This window comes from Hippocampus zosterae, chromosome 2, assembly GCF_025434085.1.
Source record: "Hippocampus zosterae strain Florida chromosome 2, ASM2543408v3, whole genome shotgun sequence".
In the NCBI taxonomy this organism is placed as follows: Eukaryota; Metazoa; Chordata; class Actinopteri; order Syngnathiformes; family Syngnathidae; genus Hippocampus; species Hippocampus zosterae.
In genome coordinates, this window is record NC_067452.1 from 22397693 (window position 1) to 22419371 (window position 21679).

General features: G+C 41.8%; 2 protein-coding genes across 9 annotated transcripts in view; both read right to left on the minus strand.

The window, feature by feature from the left end:
- Window positions 1-5160: 5160 nt before the first annotated feature.
- tead3a (TEA domain family member 3 a) overlaps window positions 5161-21679 on the minus strand; it is a 32466-nt gene continuing 15947 nt past the window's right edge. Inside the window, exons 3-14 of one of the 8 annotated variants that reach the window (XM_052057256.1) lie at window positions 15614-15678; window positions 15410-15472; window positions 15233-15295; window positions 11760-11771; window positions 11127-11237; window positions 10997-11040; window positions 10824-10888; window positions 10349-10482; window positions 10089-10259; window positions 9707-9847; window positions 9480-9632; window positions 5161-8162 (exon numbers count right to left, since the gene is read on the minus strand). In XM_052057256.1, the coding sequence (XP_051913216.1) occupies window positions 8049-8162; window positions 9480-9632; window positions 9707-9847; window positions 10089-10259; window positions 10349-10482; window positions 10824-10888; window positions 10997-11040; window positions 11127-11237; window positions 11760-11771; window positions 15233-15295; window positions 15410-15472; window positions 15614-15678 (1136 nt within the window). In that variant the 3' untranslated portion in view covers window positions 5161-8048. Of the gene's footprint in view, window positions 8163-9479; window positions 9633-9706; window positions 9848-10088; window positions 10260-10348; window positions 10483-10823; window positions 10889-10996; window positions 11041-11126; window positions 11238-11759; window positions 11772-15232; window positions 15473-15613; window positions 15679-21679 lie in introns of all 8 variants that reach the window. The other 7 variants (XM_052057254.1, XM_052057259.1, XM_052057257.1 and 4 more) reach the window with 7 other exon arrangements.
- kcna2b (potassium voltage-gated channel, shaker-related subfamily, member 2b) overlaps window positions 11847-21679 on the minus strand; it is a 167271-nt gene continuing 157438 nt past the window's right edge. Inside the window, exon 4 of the mRNA XM_052057246.1 lies at window positions 11847-14859. The gene's annotated coding sequence lies outside the window, so the exon portion shown is untranslated. The remainder of the gene's footprint in view (window positions 14860-21679) is intronic.

A 21679-nucleotide genomic window follows, 5' to 3' on the forward strand; every position in this document is an offset into this window, starting at 1 on the left:
GGGTTTGAGTAGTTGTGCATGAGCACACTACACACTAACACTACATACAGTAAGAATAGTGAAATCTTTCGCTATTTCAATTGTGTCGATTCTAGCTTGAATGCCAACATTCACCACCGCAAGAAACAAAGTTATTTAAATAGATATTAGGTAAGAATAAACATTATACACCCCCACCCCCCACGCACTGAGCGGTAATGCATAAAATATTGAATGTAATGGTCAGTAATCAGTAATTACGTGAACACTGACATACACTCAGGTGCCAAATTGACTCAGGAATGTTTTCTTTGTGAGAAAAAAAAACGTAAGGAGATGGTTCAAATATGTTTAGCGGTATGTAAGCAGTCACTTTCAAATTCATTCTCACTTTAGAGCATTTGTTGAACGCAAGCATGCTTGACAAAGTGACTAAGTGTTGTCAGACGACGCCTATTTTAATGGCTTCTCTCCTCTCAACGTGCTGCTTTTCTTTTCCCTCTGTGCGGTGCCTTCTGCTTGACAGGTGCTCGGTCTAGTAACAGTTGATAGCGACTTGATATGGATTTTAGGACAAAATCCCCAAAAGGTGCTGGACAAGGGTTGTTAAACAATAGGGTATGTTTTTAGAGCATGTCCCTCGAAGCAGCCACACAGAGGGACAGTGGCATGTCTGAAGAATCTTACTGTGGGGAGCTGGGTGGAACAATTCAAGTCTTTGTTGGCCAGGATTCTGCCCTTTCCCACATAACACTTCAGATTTGGTTTCTTCGGTTGTGCACAGTCTATTGGTGCTGGTGATGTCCTTTCTGACCTAATCACTTTAGAAAAGGAGAACCACAGGGGTCAATTTTAGGACATCTTATTTTCTTTTTATAAGTAAATAACTATAATAATACCATAATCATAATTAGTGACAGATTAAAGATTTGATTGTTTGATGGCCCCAGCCAATCTCAATCTCAAACATAGGCTCAATGCTAAAGTGGACAGAACGTAGGCAAAATGCTAAACCATTGCATTTTCCCCCATAATGATGCACGGTATCGATTTGGGTATGCACAATTGTGCACTACAGAGAAATCAACTCAACTCAACTGTATTTATAGATCACTTTAAACCAGCAATTGTTGTATACAAAGTGCTGTACAATGCTGTAGCAACTATTCATTATATATATATATATATATATATATATATATATAAAACAATAAAGCAATAAATCAGTAACAAAGACGGTAGAAAGCACCAAACAGTAAAACTAAGATCAACTATGAGTCATGCTGAATCAAATGCCAAACAACACAAGTGAGTTTTGAGGTGGTTTTAAAGATGGGCAGCGAGGAGGCTTGACGAATGTTCAGCGGGACGTCATTCCAGAGAGAGAGGCCAGCAATGGAAAAAGCACGATCCCCTGTAAGCCTCTACTTAGTCCTTGATACTTCCAATAATGTCTGGTCGGCACGCCTGAGGCGCCGGGCAGGTGTGTAGGGGTGGATGAGCCCAGAGAGGGAAGGTGGTGCGAGGTCATTTTAAGATTTGAAAACAAATAATAGGATCTTAAAATGAACTCTAAAATGTATAGGGAGCCAGTGAAGGGATGCCAGTGTAGGAGTTATGTGCTCCCTCTTACAAGTAGCAGTCAAGAGGCGAGCAGCAGCATCCTTGACAAGCTGGAGAGGCTTGATAAGATAAGAAATGATATCCTTTATTTGTCCCACACTGGGGAAATTCACAGCCTCCAGCAGCAGCAATGTGGGTAGAAAGAATAAAGAAGAAAAACAAACAATGATGGAGGACTGGCTGACTCCAAAGTAAAGTGCATTACAGTAATCCAGCCGGGAAGTGACGAAGGCACGAATTACTGTCTCAAAGTGCTCGTGAGAAAGGAGAGGTCTTACTTTAGCCAGCTGCACCTCAATATCCCATGGCATTATGGGAATAAATGCTACGTTACGTTAGTATTTGGACTTTGTTTTATCAATACGTTCGAACGACTTTGCAACACATTCAAACATAGCCCAGCCAAATTCCTCATTGGCAGGTCTATGCTTCCGTGGTTGTGTTTTCAGTTTGTACATTTGGTCAGTATTTAGTGCTCATTCTGGGTTGATATTGTAGTTGATTTTATATATATATTTAATTGTTAAACATATACTGTCGTCTTTTATGCATGTTTTGTATTGTGACATTATTTTTTTTTGTGAAAGCGCTATATAAATCAGCATGCATTGTATTGTATTAATTTTTGTGCCACCTTATTCCATGGTCCACACACACAATTTATTTTCTGGTGAAATAAAAGTCTAGATCACAAGTCTCAAACTCAAGGCCAAGGGCAAGATTCGGCCTGCCATGTCATTTTATGTGGCCCGCGAAAGTAAATCGTGGTGTCAACTCTCATGATCCTGGCCAAAACATATACCGAAATGTCAAATTTTCATGTGTAATAAATACCGTTACGATTTTGCTATAATTTGATTATCCTATTTACAGTTACATGAACAATAATTCAACAAATACCAGTAGCCGACTTTATTAGTTTTGTACAAGTAATACGATGTGATGATTGAACATGTATTGGGTTTCACTGTCTTAACGGCCCTCGTCGGAAAGACAGAACTCCAAAGTGGCCCGCGACTTGTTTGCTTACTGGGGTGCTAGGTGTTCCAATTCAGAATCTTTTCGCCACTTAGATCTGAGGTGTGACAAGGCTTTCTAGCCACTGTGATGCTATCATTCGGCCTCAAGGCGGATTCCTCACCTTTCCTTTAAGTTGCTGGTTCGTACTTGTAACGCTGAACATTTTTGTGCTTGCTGCTCCATGCCCCTTTGAGTAAAACTCTTGCGGGTATACAGATGTGAGGTGATGTAACCTCTCTGTCATTGTGAGGCTTGTTTTCCACCTTTTGTTGCGGCATTCAACCCCTTCGCACCATTTTTTTTGTCTCTTAACTGAAAAATATGACACATAGAGCTACTATGTTCGAAACGGTTGTGTTTGGGCAGTTTCCTTTGAATTCAGACGTGATCATATTTGGATGAGTAAGTTGTGGCATTACTTGTTTGGGTTGGGCCTCAGTTACGATAGATGCTTGGAAGACTTAAACGCCAGACGTTGATTTTGTGTTTAGGCTGACCTTTGGTGTCATGATTGGTCAATGTGACTCACTGCTTTGTGATCATCTTCTCCACCCATTTCATTTTACTGCCTTAGGCAGTGAGCTAAAAATTACTCACTGTGCAAAATTCAACTCAACAAATGTTTCTGCTCCTTTCCAGAAAAGGTCAAGACAGTCAGTTTTCCCTTACGTTTATACTATGCTTCAATCTCAATTCAACCATTACTACTGCTCAAACATTGAGACTAATGCTCATGTTGGCATAGTGCCTGAGCGAAACAGGCAATGACACGAGCGAGCCTACCAAAGTACCTTATGACAAGGAGGAGGAGCTAAAATTAAGTAGAGTAATGTGAGCATATAACCGGATTGTTTTGGCTACGTTCATCCAGGTCTAAATTTTTCCCACCACACCCTTCACACCTGCAACGCGACAAAACTGAATATCTGTAAAGTTTCGGTGCATTAACAATGATAGTCATTATCGATGCTGACAATGTGTTGAGCCAAGGATAAACTATGATGTTACGATGGACAAATTTTGTGCTTTGTTTTAAACGCACAGAAACATTTATGTTTGCAACAGTGATCTTAGCATCACGCACACACTACATGGGGTATGTGGGCTCTGTCTGTCGTGTGGCACATACAAGAATCACTGCCCGATTCAAGTTCAGTAGTTTGATACATTGGCATTTTACCTTTAAGAACAGTTTGTTTTTATATACACAATAACAGTGTAATTTGTGCAATACATTTGAATTAGATGTATTGAAACTAATGTTTAACTTTTCTATATTCAAGCATAGCATTAATATTTGCACTATGCATAAGGTTTACAAAAACATTACTTATACTTATTAGGCTTTATGATAAACATGATTTGATTTCTATACAACTTGAGGCACTGTCCTGCGCTAAGACTGGAATAAATGAAATACAACGGTGTGGGGAAACGACTCAGAAAAATACAGACAAAAATAGGAATATGTTGTTCAATTTAAGAACAATAACCCTGAAGCGTTGTAACTCCAATGCATCTCATGTATATTTCCAATAAATTAGATGTACTACCCAACTACTAGGTCTCGTAAAACTACTGCAACACTGTCAATTAATGGCGTAGGCTATACTGTACTGGTGGGTGGGGAGGGGGGGGGGGTGCACAAAGCAGTAACACTTCACTCAACAAACAAGTCGCATAAGGCTGTACTTAAACCATGAATTGTGTGAATGCTGTCCTTTGAGATGACATGATCCAGCCTCGACAGAGTTGTTGGTGAGGATGGTTGCTGAAAGCTCACATTGCAGCGCTGCGGCATGCGGGGTCTTTAGCAGGGGTGTAGTGGGCGTGGTACGCCGTCCACCCACTTCTCCCAACGCCACATTCAATTTTCATTTCGAGTTTAGCCCTAATGAGAGTTATGCTTAATAACGTTGCCCTGTGATTATTTTGGCGTAGTAAAACATTTAATTTAACGTTAGTTCAACTGGTACTGTAGCCTATGATTGATGTTCTGTATGTATATATGGAACATCCCAGAATCGCGTACACCCCACTTGAAAAATTCCCACTACATCACTGGTCTGTAGTAGAAGAAATATCTTTTTCACATACTCAACACATAAACAATGCAGTAAAAACAATACAATCATAACATCAAATCTCAACTCAGGCACACATGACCATAGAAGTAACGCAAATTCAAGATCGCAGATGATTTAGTCATGAAGGGATGCGCCGAGTAAAACTGACCCCGCGACCGTGTTTCGTTTACCACCAGTAATACGGCATATTACTTAGCCGACTCTTTAACAAGTGGGCGGATTTGTGTACGGTACAGGAATTAAAAAAACTTCCAATAAATGTGGCAATAGTGCCACCTAGCAGCTGTAATGCGCTGCACATTTATTGCAAGCCGCTTGCTTTGTTTGCTGCATTTGGAATTAAACGGCCTCGTTCACACAAACATTTCATACGTGGCATTAAATAAACTATATTTTCGTTAAATTTGCAATCCAAACGCCATCTTTAATAACAAGAACAGTACTCATTGGGTCCTGCAAACACCGTGAGTGATTTTATTGGCATAGCCTAAAAGGCACACATTCAACGTACTGAGCAGATGTGAATACACCGACAGAAGGAATATGCGCACCCCCCTTCAAAAAACAAACAAACAAAAACTGCAGAACGTGGTTCCACACAGTGAATGCGATACAAGTGAACGTGTCGGCTCAAACGATGATGGGGTGGAGGGGGAGGGGGGGAGGTGGACAACAACAAAACCAAAACACAAAAACACATTCTTGTCATCATCCACACGATTGATAATCTTGCTGGTAGATGAGGGTATGACAAGATGACTAACAGGTGTTGCTTAGTTATGGTTAAATGTACAAGTCAAAAACATTCCACAGAGCAAAACAAGTGTCAGTTTGGAGGACTTAACCCCAGTGACCTGCAGGTGACAGCAGCATGGACCGCGCCATGCTGGCCAAAAAAAAAAAATAATAAAAAAAAAATTACTAGCGGTAGCTGTACTGGTAAAAACATTTGCTTTTACAAAAACAAAAATAAGAGTATAATGAGCTAATTTTGGCTTATAAAACGTACCATTAAAAATGTAGTGTGCACACGTCCTATACGTCAGTGCTCCTCAGGTCAAGGCTTTATGAAAGCACGTGTTGAATCCCAACTCACACAGGAGGTAGAAATAATGCAGCAAAGGCAACTAAACAGTCCAGGGAATTTATCTTCCTTTCAGAATGCCGACGCCTTTGTGTGACTTCGTTTGTTGGCAATGACTGAAGCGATCATTAACGCTTACTTAAGATTTGATCTTTTCTTACTCCCAATCAACTGCTAAGCAAGACAACTTTTCACACTCTGTTTCATTCAAGATATGTTTTCCCATCTGTTCATGTGTCATCATTCTTGGAACTTGTGTTCATTTGACTGACTCAGAAAATGTCATTAGACACAGTACAGCTGAATATGGTTATTGTGGTAGATAAGATGTCAGTGATGAAATAGAAAATCCAAAATCATTGTACAGTGGATATTAGCCTAGACACCCCTGTTCAAACAACTGGTTTTTGTGATATACAGTTTAAAAACAACAACACATTCTGACAAATTATTTCAAACTTTTTACACCATTAACGTAAACTATAAACTGAAAACTCAAATTGAAAAACAAACAAAAGTCACATGAGAATTGAGCGAAAAGTCTTTCTGCCTCGGTCTACTTTGTACCTTGAATGATGTACAGAACGCCTTGAAATGGACATCTTATAACTCTGAGGGAGTGCAAAGACATCGGAAAAGACAGAAAATGAAATTCAACTGGATCTTGTGACGAGTGTCTAATCCCATTCTTATTTCTTCTGTAGTGTGGATTGAATAAATTAAGTATTTGAGAAGCAAAAATGAACAAATGAGATAATGTGGATGTTGTGTTAAGAGTGCACACCCTAATAACTTGGGATGTGGCTGTTCATAATAGCCCAAACATTCAAACTCCTGTTAACTCATTCACTCCCAAAGACGTTTTTAAACGTCTTTTCGGACTTGGTCCAGAATTGGTTGGTACTGAATGAGTTAAGAGTTAGCAGCACACCTCCCACAGAATGTGCCTCTGATTAACCCCATATAACAGATGTTCTACTCGGCTTGATCCTGACATTTTTGAAGACATGAGCTATGGTCTGTTGAGCGTTCCCAATGCATCAGTGGGATCTCATTGTTCAAAAAGTAGAAAGTCAAAAGATGTGTATCGTACATTCCGAGTAATTCACTATCCCCTGGAACGCAAGCGGTCATCATCAAGTGGAGAACATTTGCCACACCGGTGCCAGTACCAAGAACTGCACATTCATCCAAATTGTTGAAAAGACAAGAAGAAATCTGGTCATGGGGGCTGCCAAGAGGCCAACAGCAACATTGAAGGAGCTGCAGGAATTACTGGCAAGTACTGGCAGTCCAATACATTCTCAGTCTCCCGTCTTCCTCATATGTCAGGGTAATGGGGAAGGTTGGCGAAATCCAAGCTTTATTCAAGCCCAGCTACATCCCAAAACAATCACGCTCATGAGGGGAAAATTTGTTATGGTCCAGTAAATCTGAAATTGGCTAAAATTCACCAAGTTGTTTGGAGCAAGCAACACTGATTTTAAACAAAGGAAAACCATAGTTACAGTCACACAGGATACTGGCAACTTTGGGGCTGGTTTTGTTTTAATTACGAACGCTTCAAAAACACCAGTCAGTGTTAGCAAAAATCCACCAGGCTATCTGCATGAAAGCAAACAAATGTCAGGAAAAGCCTGACAAGAATATCTGAACTTTATTTGGGGTCATGAGAAGCAGTTAACATGGTTGCAAATGTGTGCTGCTTCCCATTTGACAAGCCTGAATGTGATTGCATAATTGTGAACACTGCCAAATCCCAGTTTAAGAGGGTGCGCACACTTGTTCAACCTCATGATCACACCTATTTGTACTCCCTCTCTTAAAATTTTGAACTGTGCTGTGTACCTATCAACTGTATATTCAAAGTCACTGCTGTCAATGACGCATCGATTTCGCTGGGAATGATGGGGCTGACCTCTTATGCATCACCACACTGAGACAAACTCACTGTTAAACAATTCAACTGCTTCAGAGCTTTTCCTTTGGAGGCATGTTATTCTTCTGTCAATTTGACTTCAAGAAACTGAAAAGTAGTGAAACTGGAGGACTTCAACAACAGACCATGAATGGAGATTATTTACACTCTCGACAACATGACACGTGTTCACACAATAGTGTTTTAAATATTGGGATGGGGCCATGATGGTAAGGCGTACGTGTGGTTTGTGTGTTGGTGTCAATCTGGATGAGAGAGCTGGAAATGACTAACTGTAGGTCAGATAGTCATGGACAGTCTTTGCGTGTCATACGTGCTAATCGTTAACTAGTCGGTAAACGTGGTACTGTGCTCCGTGTTCACTGGTGGACACCTCAAACACAAACGCGATGCACAACAGAGTCTCCTGAGTTTCTCTGTTGGACACCACCTGGTGGAAGATAGGAGAAAGCGCAGGTCAGAGCACGTCACACTGCCAGTGTCAGGAAAATAAAGTCACAAGCAACACCGATACACTGAAAATGTGAGTAATATGGACTCAATGAAGGGGGAGGAGTGGGTAGTTTAAATTGTTGCAAAACTCCAGTTTTACAGATTCCTACAAAAATGAGTGCAATGTTGCACTTTAGAGTGCTGCTAGAAAATTATCCACTCATCCTTTTTTTTTTAAATAAACATGACAGGCAAGTGGTCTCACCAATCACTGATGACGCCTGGAAGACGCACATTCAATTTACTGAGCAGTGCGAGTCCACAGAAAAGAGAATGAGGAAAATGGATGACCACAATTTATGTGGTTATTTGCCACTGTCGTGCTGCCAGGGCCTTCGAGGCCTTTTCTGCTGGCCAAAATTCCCTCAGAACCACATTTACATTTGACATTAAATGTTAATAACTTATTTCCAACAGTCTTGTCTTCATTTCATTGCGCGCGTCTTGGCCATGTGGTTTCCAGTCGTTGGTGGGTTTCAACCAACACATTCGGAATCTCGAGGGCTGGCGTCGACCACACACTCAGTTGAAATTCATGTTTCTTCTTGAAGCAATTAGATTTTAGATTTACCGCTGTGCACTTTTACATTCTCTGTCCTCTAACTGGTTCACAGCTGCGTTTGACCCTCTGATTAATTGATCTTAAATTGCTGGGCAAAACTGATTTATGGCAGAGGACAAAATTGGCTAGGATTAAAAATTCACTTTCAAAGTGGACTCGTCAAGAAAAATTGCACTTTATGAGGCTAAGTCAACCGATACCGTTGCCGGGTGTCTTGTTTTGTTTTGTGGAACAGTTATCTTACACCAAGAAGCCGAGGCAATTTTTTTTTAAAAGCCCGGTGCCTCTGCATCAGCACCTCTGGTGAGACAATGTGATTCATTTAAGGTTTTTATATTAATAAATACTATTTGCTATATTGTAGTGCAGAGGTTTTGAGCTATTTCGAGCTGATGTTTTGTAACTGTGCTTTTTGCTTTCGTTACAATGGTATTTAATCCTCGAATATGCGAAATCTCTTAAAAAAATTTTTTGTATGTTATTTTGTGACGTGATAGTGTTTCTAAAAGGTGGATTAGGTCACCCACTCAAGGCCCAGGTCCGAATCTCACCGGTGGGTCTTACGAGTGGATTAACACACTCTTGTGACCGTTCACATAATTTCTAATCTTGCTCGTATTAACTTTGCTCTCATCAAGGTGAAATAATTTAATTGCGGCATCAATTTATCCCCAGCAGGACACATTTACTAACCTGTAGTATGGTGAAGTTCTCCAACACGCTATTCATCATATATTTCTCTGGTAGATGTTTGAGTTTGTGGATGAAGTTGATCATGTATTCACACATAGGAGAGCGATGGATACGGAACACGTGCTTTCCTCCCTCTGAGTGCGCGTACTCTGTCTGGAGTGAGAGAAGAGAAAGAGAAAGAGAAAGGTGACTCGCATTGAAAAACTCGCGTGGTTTGCTTTGCTTACCTCGACCTTCTCCACCACTTGCTTGCCAAAGGAGCAGACCTTTGTTGAGACGCTGATCGTGATATTCTCCGTTCCACTGTACTGGCTACTCACACCGTAGAATGCACTGGAACCTTCCTCAAGATCACTGCTCAGATCTGCCTAAATAAAGCATTGACAAAATGTGACATGGTTACAAAGCAGACTATCATAGAGCACAACCATTTAGAAAGGAAAATGAAACTGTATCCCAAATGTTACATTGCTATTTTCTTCCCCCTAGTGGATTAGCAGGGTATAACCTCACAACTCATGTCACTATTTTTAATCGATTGAAATTCCTAAGGATCCCATGTTGTATTTATTTATTTTTTTTGCTCAGTCCTACGGTAATGATACTAACCCAGAACTTGACAAGAAAGAAAGCATTGTGGGGCCCGTTCTCATACAGCTCCTTGAGACCTCCTTTCTTCTCGGAGAACTTGTCGTAAATCTGCCTGACGTCTATGGACTCCAGCACCGGGTCACTGTAGCTGGGGTTGGATGGGCCAATATGCACAAACAGATGCTTATACTGCAAGAAGAAACGAGCAAAGGTAAGTAGAGAAGGGAAACATGTCGAAAAGATGGACCTGAACCTGCGCAGTGACGACTAAAATGTACCATCTCTCTGTCTTTCTGGGTCTCCATAAAAGCAGAGTACTCCAGAAGCCGTAGTTTTGCTGAGGCGATGGTTCTGTCCTGCCACACAGGCGCTGCGATTGCTGCCTGGCGAGGGGGAGCTAGGGACTCATAGCCTGCCAAACAGATGGAAATGGGCTGCTGCTAACCTTTCATTTCACGTCGTAAATAAAGCACTGTCAGAGTGAATCATGTGGTAAATTTGAAAACAGAAAAGAAGCAAAAAATAGGTCACAAGTAAGAACAAAGTACAGTACAGTACAATCGATATGCAATTTGTTTCTCTTACTTTTTGAAGACATTGATTACAAGCCTTATTGGCCTTTCCATTTGGTATTAGTGTACAGCAAATTATGACATCACATGGGGCCATTAAAATAGTTCTCTTTTCTGTGCAATTGTATGCTCTGTCTCATGCCATGTGGTGCTCTAAAGTTACTCAAAGTTCTATACTTACTGATGGGTGCAGGAACAGGAGCTGCTGCTAGTGTTGTGTATGGGGGCTGTGCAAAGGGCTTGATGCTAAAAGGAAAAAACAAAAAAGGACTGATTAAGAAACTGCACCACTTTCAGCTTACAAGATTCTCCGATTTCACTTCAGCAAGCATGTCATGCAAAAAGGATGCTTACTCCTGAGAATGTCCAGGCTGTCCTGGCACATGGCCCGGCCAAAACTAGACCGAAGAAAACAGCGGAGAGCAAACTTCACTACAGAGTCTTTCATCCAGATGTGTGAGTATGTTGGCGTGTGTCTTCGTACCCTGACTGGTGGAGGAAAAGAAGCTTGGCTTTTCATCACACTTGCAGACACAATCTGAGCTGATGAAAGGTTGGCCACTGTCTGTAGTGCTTTGTCTTTGGAAACCTGGTCCTGAACATGAATAAAATTGTTGTTGTTCCAACTGGACAAATCCAGACATACGAACTCAACATTCCAAAGCATGATCATTCATGGCTACTCTTGACAGCAAGCCAGCCCGCAGACACATACACTCCATCTGTCCACTTAAAAAAATAAAAAATAAAAACACAGCTTGAAGCCTATCAAAAATGTATTGGTCAGCTTGGCATAGTGGCAAGAAACTCACATTCATACCCAAGTCTTCCAATAACTGAACATGCATGTCTTCAAATAAATTCCTTCTGCATGATGCAATAACTAAGACGGATTCAGAACAGAGTGCAAAGCAGATGAGATACAATGTGATGCTGAAGCTGGAGGTGCTAGTAGAGGAAATTACAGCCACCACCATTATGGTACTGAAGCCACTTCAAATAAAGAAACATACATCAGCAGATCTTTTTGATGAAGAAGTTGCACTGCATTGAATGTTAACTGTGAGGCCAATAATTAAGCACAAAAGCAGAGTACTGTAGTATGACCAAAACTTACCAAGTTCATGGCCTACGGCAAAGAAGAAATGTCAAATAAAAAAAAAAATTAGCATAGTCCCAATTTAGAGTGATGGAGCTGTTTGTCAAAAAAAGTGAACCATCGTGCTACACTTAATAGTACTGTCCAACAAACGTAAAACTGAAACACATAATTACAATGACAGAATAGGAGACTGTAATGCAAGATTAGAGCAGTAACTAACAGGTATTTAGACATTTTTGGCTGAGAAAGAAAGGTGATTACAGGGCATGGTAAAACCACAAGAACACTCTAAACCAGTGAAGATCTGAGGGAAATGTCCAAGAGCATGAACATGGAGAAATGCATTAAAGCAGAAAGAGTTCCCAGAATGCATAGACGTCGCTCATGAAAACCTCCTTACTCATTGGTTTGGATGCAGGCTGGGTCATGTGACAGCAACTCAACGTCATGCAACCAGCACGGCAGCGCGCACGCGCGCACACGCACGCACGGCTTTTGGGTGAAATTTCAGTACAAGATTAAAATGCATTCACACCTATACAGGTGGACTTAAAGGTCAAGAATGACATACTTGGCCACCATCTTTTGAGTAATACTTAGAGCAGTGGCCCCCCATCAGAGAAGGGAAATGTGGCCCTCACGGGAAAAATTTTGGGGACCCCTGACTTAGAGCAAAAATAATTTCAAGCATACTTTCATTAGTTTTTTTTAATGTAACCCACCCAGTTTCATAGTTGGACCCAAAGCAACACGCTTAACTGCGAAAATGTTTTTGTTCGGCAAGCTGTGGCGAGTAACGGTCATTTAAAGAATGCCGAATGCCATTGCACTGCATTGTTGATTGTCCCGTTAAGTGCTCTTTGCCACTGTTAAGAGTTATTCGGCAAAATGCCTCGGCACTGTGTGGTGATGCACTGTTCATATTTAGGCAAACGGTTAGTTTGAGGGGCCAAAAGAAAAGAATAAAGTAAGTTGAGGTTTTGATGGTAGTGGTGTTAGAGTGTTAGCAGTCGGTACAGAACCACCGTACACTTAGTGACAAGAACTATACAACCTGAATAAAAAATTTTCATCCAGTGATTGTGCCCCTACATGGGCCTAATTCCATCTTCATGAATGACAATGCTCCAGCTCATCAAGGCTGCATCATCAGGCAACGGCTGCTGGAGACTGCTGTACCTTAAATGGAATGGCCTGTGCTTTCTTCAGACCTGAATCCTATTGAACACCTGTGGAATCAGCTGAGTCGCCATAAAGAGGCTCGAAACTCTGCACCCCAGAACCTCAATGACCTGAGGGCTGCGGGATGCCATGCCTCAGCAGACAATAAGACAACTTGTGAACAGCACGAGACGTCGTCGTCAAACTGTAATTGATGCTCAAGGGCACATGACGAATTAATGAGATGTTTAATTTTTTGTTGTGGCGTACGCAACATTGTTGTTAACTTCCATCCATTTCCGAACCGCTTGATCCTCACTAGGGTCGCGGGTGGTGCTGGAGCCTATCCCAGGCGTCTTCGGGCAGTAGGCGGGGGACAGCCTGAATCAGTTGCCAGCCAATCGCAGGGCACACAGAGACGAACAACCGTTCACGCCCACACTCACACCTAGGGACAATTTAGAGCGTCCAATCAGTCTGCCATGCATGTTTTTGGAATGTGGGAGGAAACCGGAGCACCCGGAAAAAACCCACGCAGCCCCGGGGAGAACAGGCAAACTCCACACAGGGAGGCCGGAGCTGGTATTGAACCCGGTACCTCTGCACTGTGAAGCCGACGTGCTAACCACTGGACTACCGGGCCGCCTTGTTGTTGTTGTTGTTAACTTTTGTTTCAATTAATTTTTGGAGATGAGGAAATCACCTGTGCATGCAACTTAACTCATCCAGTACCAGCCAATTCTAGACCAAGTCTGAAAAGACGTTTAAAAACGTCTTTGGGAGTGAATGCTGTCATGATATCACTGTAGCGTGATATCTTTTTTTTTTACATTTTCCATATATTTATTCATTCATTCATTCATTCATTGATCTTCCGAGCCGCTTGATCCTCACTAGGGTCGCGGGGGGTGCTGGAGCCTATCCCAGCTGTCTTCGGGCAGTTAGGCGGGGGACACCCGAATCGGTTGCCAGCCAATCGCAGGGCACACAGAAACGAACAACCATTCACACTCACACTTAGGGACAATTTAGAGTGTTCAATCAGCCTGCCACGCATGTTTGTTTTTTTTTTGGAATGTGGGAGGAAACCGGAGAACCCGGAGAAAACCCACGCAGGCCCGGGGAGAACATGCAAACTCAACACAGGGAGGCCGGAGCTGGAATCGAACCCGGTACCTCTGCACTGTGATGCCGACGTGCTAACCACTGGACTACCGGGCCGCCTCCATACATTTAATAAAAGCCAAATATTCCTAATTTTTCGTGAGTAGCGTTTATTCACCCACCCACACCCACACACAGAAACAAACAAAAAATATCCCACACAGACCTCAAAACACCAACATTCATTCAGAGTGAAGCGTTGAGAGAGTGGAAAGAAAACAAGCAGGAAACCATAAAACAGGGGTGATCAAACTTTTTGGATCGAAGATCTACTTTTCGATCAACTAACCTTCCGGGATCTACCCTTACCGGCACGTGCAGCCTGTTAACTATCGTAGCTCACACGTACCGTTTTAAAGTGCTTCCCTGGGCCCTCCTAGATTTCTATTCTTTGCTCGTGCCCTCGGTGAATTGTACACGAAGCAAACTCTGAATGAGATTAATGACGTTAAAAGATAGAGCGCAACAGTTCTGATCACAAGCTGCAATTGCAGACAGCTGAGAGCTGACAACTTCCAGTGACGTAATCGCGCGCCACTGTAAATTCAAGATTTACCTGCTTTATTTTATTTTTAAATATTTTTGGGGTGAAAACGAGACTGATAAGATGATTAGGGTGCAGTGTACATTAACACAAAAAATATATTATTAACATGTACAAAGACACACAAATGGTTGTTTGTTTTTTTTTTCTCCTCGACACTCCTCGGATCTACTTGGGACCTGTCTTAGATATACCAGTCGATCAGGATCTACCTAATGGGCACCCCTGCTCTAAAACATAATTAAGCTGACCTGATAAACTTAACTGACCTAAGATTAACTCAGCCTTGCTCAGTTGTTAATGGACAAACGCAGAACATACTGAATAACAGTACATCAAAGTATGGAACCCACTTTTCTTAACATAAAAGGTCCCATGATTGCTATCAATGTCAAAGCTCTAATCAGGGTTGGTATTCAAAGTCCAAAAGGCCCAATCATGCACTACTTTAGTCCCTTATTGGTACATTTAGAAATGTATTCAAGTTAAAAGTAGCAAAGAAGGTTATGATATGACATAAAAGCATGCCAGTCAGCCTGGGCTCATTGAGAGGGTTAATGCGGATTGGGTTGGCGTACAGGGCAGACCAGGAAGCATCGCAGTGACACAAAGCGTGTACCTTCAGCTTTGAGTGAATCTCACGAGACTTTCGTTTGGCCAAGACTTGCAGGTGACTAGAGACCTGAAGGCGGATTGTCAAGTTCGGAAGGCAGCAAAGAAGACAGGAAGAAGAGGAAAAGAGAAAGAAGACAGAAGATAAGCTCAGAGGGATGACTTTTATCCGGCGGGCGCCCACCTTGATGCTCGCCTGGTATTCACGCACCCTCTTGCGGGCCAGAACCTGAATGTGACTAGACACCTATTGGCCAGGGTTAACATTAGGAGAGACGGATAACATTTTTACAAGGAGGATTTACTTTTTTTTTTAATAGTGTTAGATGCCAAATGACAATGAAAGATCACTCAGAGGTGGCAAAATTGTAACCGTCAAGGTGCGTACCTGTTTGCGTGTGCGTGTCTTTCCTGTCCGTAGCTTAATATAGCGAGCTATTAGCTCATTTCGACCTACAAGTGAAAAAGAGAAATGACATCACAATGGGACTCCAAATAACTCAAATATTTTCAAGCGGAAACCATTTGTTTGTGTCATGGTTTTGCTCTGTGTTTTTTTTTTCGTTTTGTTTCAGCACCAGCTGGAGTGGTGCTTCCTTTTCAGGTGCGCACCTGTCTTGTTTCCAGCCAAGCCTTGCCATGTATTTAAAGACTACCAAGCGGCTTTGTCTCATTTGGATTATTGGCCTTGCTTGCCGTTTATGCTCAAGTGATATTTTCTAGACTTTATGCCCACGTTAATAGATGCTCTTTTTGCGCTGGATTCTTGCTTCCTAAGTATTTTGTTGTCAAGTCATTTTGGACTATATTTAAGTTTCTCATGTTTGGATTTCATTTTGTGTACTTTCGGTTGTTAAATTTACCTTGCCGTTTACAAGTGCTTTTTGTTTATATTTGGTTTTCCTGCTTTTTGTCGCCAGCAATTTCTGTTCAGTTTTCATTGGCCCTTCGTTTTTCTGCAAATAAATATTTGTATCACGCAGTTGATTTGAATGTGCATTTTTTGGATCCACAGTCCACCCGGTTCGTGTTCAATTTATGCAGTAGGTTTACAGGAATTAATGTCACCTCCCCAAGCCACAATACAAAAAAAAAAAAAAAAAAAAAATCATTTCGGATGACTACACTTGTTTCGAGACACAACACAACACTGGAGATGTTTAATTTTCAGTGTGTCCGCTACGACTGCCCCGCTGAACTCTCGACGTGCCTCAGCGCACCGTCACTGTCAGACGAACACAGAGAAGCTCCACCCCTTTATTTATATGGACACGAAACACGGTAACCTCCCACACAAAATAATTCCAAACAAGTAACAATCGCGTCAGTGGCATACATCGTGCTCAACAGGCTACCTGCTCTTTATATACATACATAAATACACACACAATTGAATAAGATATTTAATGTTCAAGCTGATACAACTTTTTAAAAAAGAAAATAATCATTAACTTTGAATTTTATGTCTTCTACATTTTCCCAAAAAGTTGGGACAGGATCACGTTTACCACTATGTTGAATCCGATTTTCTTTAAACATTCAACTGAGAATTCTTTTGCACCGACGAAAAACTATTTGTGCGTCAAAGTAAACTTGAAATGAAGACCAATTATGAACATGACAGTAAAAATAGTCTGAACTATATGAAGGATTAATTTTAGACTGCTGCCGTACTTTGGTAGACTTGCTTAAATTGAAGTCAAAGTTGGTAATTGTTGCTGGCGGAGAGCCATGCGAGATGAAGCAAAAAGGGAGGGGGAAAACAGAATACAGGTCGCCGTAGTTAATAGGCTTCCAAAATGTGGTTGGGACAAACTGCCTGGTCAGCTCTTACTCTCACAGTCTTCCCCCTCCATTCCAACCACATCCAAACAGCTGTTCATCTATGTACTCACTGCGGCAAATACAGTAGAATCTCTTTTCAACGGACCCCGTTGACAACATTTCAACCCCTATAACGTTCACATGTCAAAGTCGCGATTCCACATAATTCATTTTCCATTTGCCGATTTTGCTTACGACGAACACCTTTATAACGTAAATTTCATTATAAAGACCAGATTGTTCCCACAAAATGGTGAAAAGACCTGCGTTACAACGAACCATGGGAAGCCAACTGCCTCGACCTTGCTTATGATCAAAATGTGCAGCACGAGATTCACTTCCATTGCTAAGCAACTCTACTGATCGTCTCGTAAACTGTTGTATTTCCGGAGGCACTGTCCTGCGCACATGGTCTGAAAGCATGTCTGGTAAACAGAAGCAAATTGCTGTGAAGGCTGAAATTGTCTCTCAATTTCAAAAGGGAGTCTCCCAGGCGACGCTCAGTCGAGACTATGAATTTGGCAACGTCGACGATTTTAACAATCATCCGTAATGGCAAAATCACGGCAGAGTTCGAGGCCAACGGAATGAAAGATGATCGTAAACATCTTCGGGGCGTGGCGCATCTTGAACTGGAGAAGACACTTTTCATTAGCTGACTGAATGTTTTCAGACATGAAGTAGGAACACAACAGTGTTTGCTTCATGTCATGTACAGTTTGCTTCATGTCTTATAAAATAATTTTCCTTCATACCGTGTACACGTATTTGTACTCGACATTCATTCATTCATTTTCCAATCCACTTATCCTCACGAGGGTCGCGGGGAGTGCTGGAGCCTATCCTAGCCGTCTTCGGGCAGTAGGCGGGGGACACCCTGAACCGGTTGACAGCAAATCGCAGGGCACACAGAAACAAACAACCATCCACGCTCACACTCACACCTAGGGACAATTTGAGAGAGTACAATCAACTTGCCATGCATGTTTTTGGAATCTGAGAGGAAAACCGGAGTACCCGGAGAAAGTCCACACAGGCACGGGGAGAAACATGAAAACTCCACACAGGGAGGCCGGAGGTGGAATTGAACCCGGTACCTCTGGACTGTGAGGTCGACGCGCTAACCACTGGACCACCTGTACTTGACATGTTTATACTACACAGTATTACATGTTCATGTTTTTACATCTAGAAATGTTCATACAGTATTATCCATCATAGTTGGCGGCCATTTTATTAGAAATGTTTCAAAGGAACTACGGTTATAACGTACAGATTCGTTATGTATTTCAATGTTCGTTGTACCAATAAGTATAAGATAATAACTGTATAAGATTCCAGGAGGAAAGGGAACAGGGTGATGAAATCAAGCCTCACAGACCTGATCCAATCCAGGACAAAACAAGCATGCGCTGACATTGTCAACATCATCACCACTGTCTCTCTTTCTGGGAAGTAGTGCTGCTGAGTCATTTCAGCTTAAGACTGTTTAACAAAACAAAGAAATGCGACTGACTCAGACACATAGCAGTCATCTCCAATTCCCAAAACAGGACACACACTTTGCTGGCCATTTTCTCAAAAAGGAGACTTGCTTTTTTTCACGTTTGCTTAGTAGCGACTGCTGTAGCATAATATAAATGGAAAGTGTACAGGAGGCTGCATGAAGGTAGACGCAAGGGAAGTGACTAAAATTACCAAACTTCCGTACATAAATCTTTCCCCATGTTGGGGTCAGTGTAGGGGTGGGCGTCAGGAATGAAATCTTGGATCTCACCTGAATAAATTCGTAAATTGATGTATGCTACTCAGTGTGAAATCTGTGCCAGCTTAATTGAACACAGAGGCGAAATACTCACAGGAACCCATGACTTACTCTCTTGGATGAATGGCAACAGGTGAATGAACAGGTTTACTGTCGCTTTTGCCATCTAATGAAATATCTTTTTTGTTCTATCTCTCACTGTATGTCGCTGGGTAAAAGATATATTTAAAATGAATAACTCATTTTCAGACAAATGCCATAGTTTTAGAACTTGTAAGGCCAAACAAAAAAGAGAGTGTGTTTCAGGTAACACAATTTAAGCATAGGCTCGGTTTGTAGGACAAAGTTTTTTATTTATTTTTTGATCTTTTTATTTCTTTTCCACAAAAATTTCAACAAAATAACCATAAAACATAAATACTGTTTCAGAACTCAAAACCTGTTAGTATTGCTTTGGCACCCGAGACACAACTTGCTGGTAACAAGTTTTCTCCTTTTCTGTATGTGCTGCTTTCATCATGACATTGAATACGTCTACACTTTTTTTTGCAACTGTTTCTTGTGTTTTTTCCATACATCTAAATCAAATCGATCTTAGGTCAGGTAAAGTATTTAAACCTTTAAACACTGACATACCCATATCGTCAATGTCATAGAATTCACCGTTGGCACATTGACACTGCGCTATTTTCATGTGGTTTATACTCGGCCCGTGGTGTTCATCAAATAGTTCGCATGCGACTGTAACACAGAAAACGCGGTTTAAACTGTCGCCAGAGATTGCAGCCGCCGCCATGATTCAATGTTGTTGACAGACAACAGGGCAAACGACGCACGCGCTCAAAGTGAATATCACGAGTCAGGGTTCCCACTCTTCCACTTGCTTTTTATTTATGGACCTTTTAATGACTTTTGTGGACCAATGTAGCCATTTTTAAAGGACTTTTTCTCCATTCAACGGGGGGATTCACGGTGGATTTAATGCCCGCTCATCAATACACGGGCTGAACAGAAAGCCACATATCACTGAGCCGGTGTTCAAATCATTGCTGCCAAAGGCACATCTTTATTTTTAGGGGCAATCACTTAACCCTTTATTTGACATACTGTATGTCAAATTTTCACTTTGCTACCTGTATCACAGGTAGGAAAATGAAAAAAAAAATACTGTATTTTCATTCGACTATTGACTATTCGACGCACCGTACGGTTGGGTGCAGTCTCATTAATGTGTGACATTTCTGTATTTTACACATAGACAAACGGCACTGTATTAATGGGCGCAGTTTTACAGTGGTAAAACATACGCCAGCTTAAACATACGGCATGCATGCGCGCACGCTAACACGTTAGCTTGAAGCATACGGTAGCATGCCAAGACATACAGATACAAGCTAAAAACACGTTTTTAAAAAGGCAACGAAAGCAGAACTGAGTTCGGGTGTATTTTATTTAGCCATCGTACAATGTTCTCACGTTTTTCGATCAATCATCACCCAGAAATCCATCAAAGTCCTCATCCTCTGTACCAGAAGCAGAGGACTGCACATCCCAGTTGTCATTGAACGCATCACATGCTAAAGTGTGAGTTGCTACGCATTGCAGAGCGGAAAGAAGGAGCAGCAACAGCAAAGTCAATATTTCTCTCGTGTGAAGCTTTCCCACATTTGAAAGTAAAGAACAGAGCGAAACATGGTGGCAGCGCGTGTGTGTGTAGAAAGAATTGAACAATTGTGCAAGTACCGTAATCCATCAAAAACGCCGCGTTCCCTCTCGTTGTCAGAGTCACTCTCATTGCCATGCGGCTCCACAGAAATGATGCCGGCTTTGCCAAAAACTCGAACAACAGTGCAAGCAGACATGTTCGTCCAAGCAGCCACAATCCATTTGCAAATTGTGGCGTAACTCGCCCAGCGCTGCCTCTCACTCTTTGTAAAGTTGTGTTTGCCATTGATCATCCATTGTTCCTATGCCGTTCGCAACTTTACTTTGAACGCCCGGTTGATGCCGATGTCCAGCGGTTGGAGTTCTTTCGTCAAGCCTCCGGGAGTAACGGCAAGCTCAGAGTTCATTTGCTTGACTTGGTTTTTCACCGCTGCTGTGAGATGGGCACGCATGCCAAAAGCATAAACCGATGGCTTGAAGTTTGAACTGAGCTTCGTAGGTGTGTCTCTTTGTCGAATTTATTTTTGGGGGTTCTTAGAAACCAAAACCGGAGTCGTTTTGCCACACTCTATACAGGTGTTGGTACCTGCTGGTGGCATCCCTTTAGCGTCCACTTACACGCCCACCCTTCACCCATTGGCGGACTGCTTCCCAGCATGCCTGTCCTCTCTCACATCTGCCTTCTCTCTCTCTCTCTCTCTCTCGCTCCCTCTCCATATATGTATATATACACGCCCACCCTTCCCCGATTGGCCGATTTCTTTCCCGCATGCCTGGCCACAGTCACTTCCGCCTTTTCTCTATATTAACAGCGTGTCGGCTGTCAGTCAGATTTTGGAATTCAGCGCATACAAAAGACGCTCCGCACCATAAGGCGTCCTATCCATTTTGAAGAAAATGTAAGACTTTTAATGGCGCCTTATAGTCGTGAAAATACAGTACATTAATTTTAAAATAAAAAACACAAAGAAAAATGGAAATTGAGAAAATATAAAACTTCATTTCATTTTCAAATAAACACAACACTAAGAACAGAGCTAATGGTCATACGGGTCACCTGGACAGGGTTTAGAAAAATCTGGTTTCACTAACAGTAGTACTGATAGCCCATCTGAGCAGTATCCAGTATACCTGAAAAGCTGAAATGCATGTCAGAAGTCTAAATCCCAAATGGTCCAACCCTATTATTTTCCCTTATAT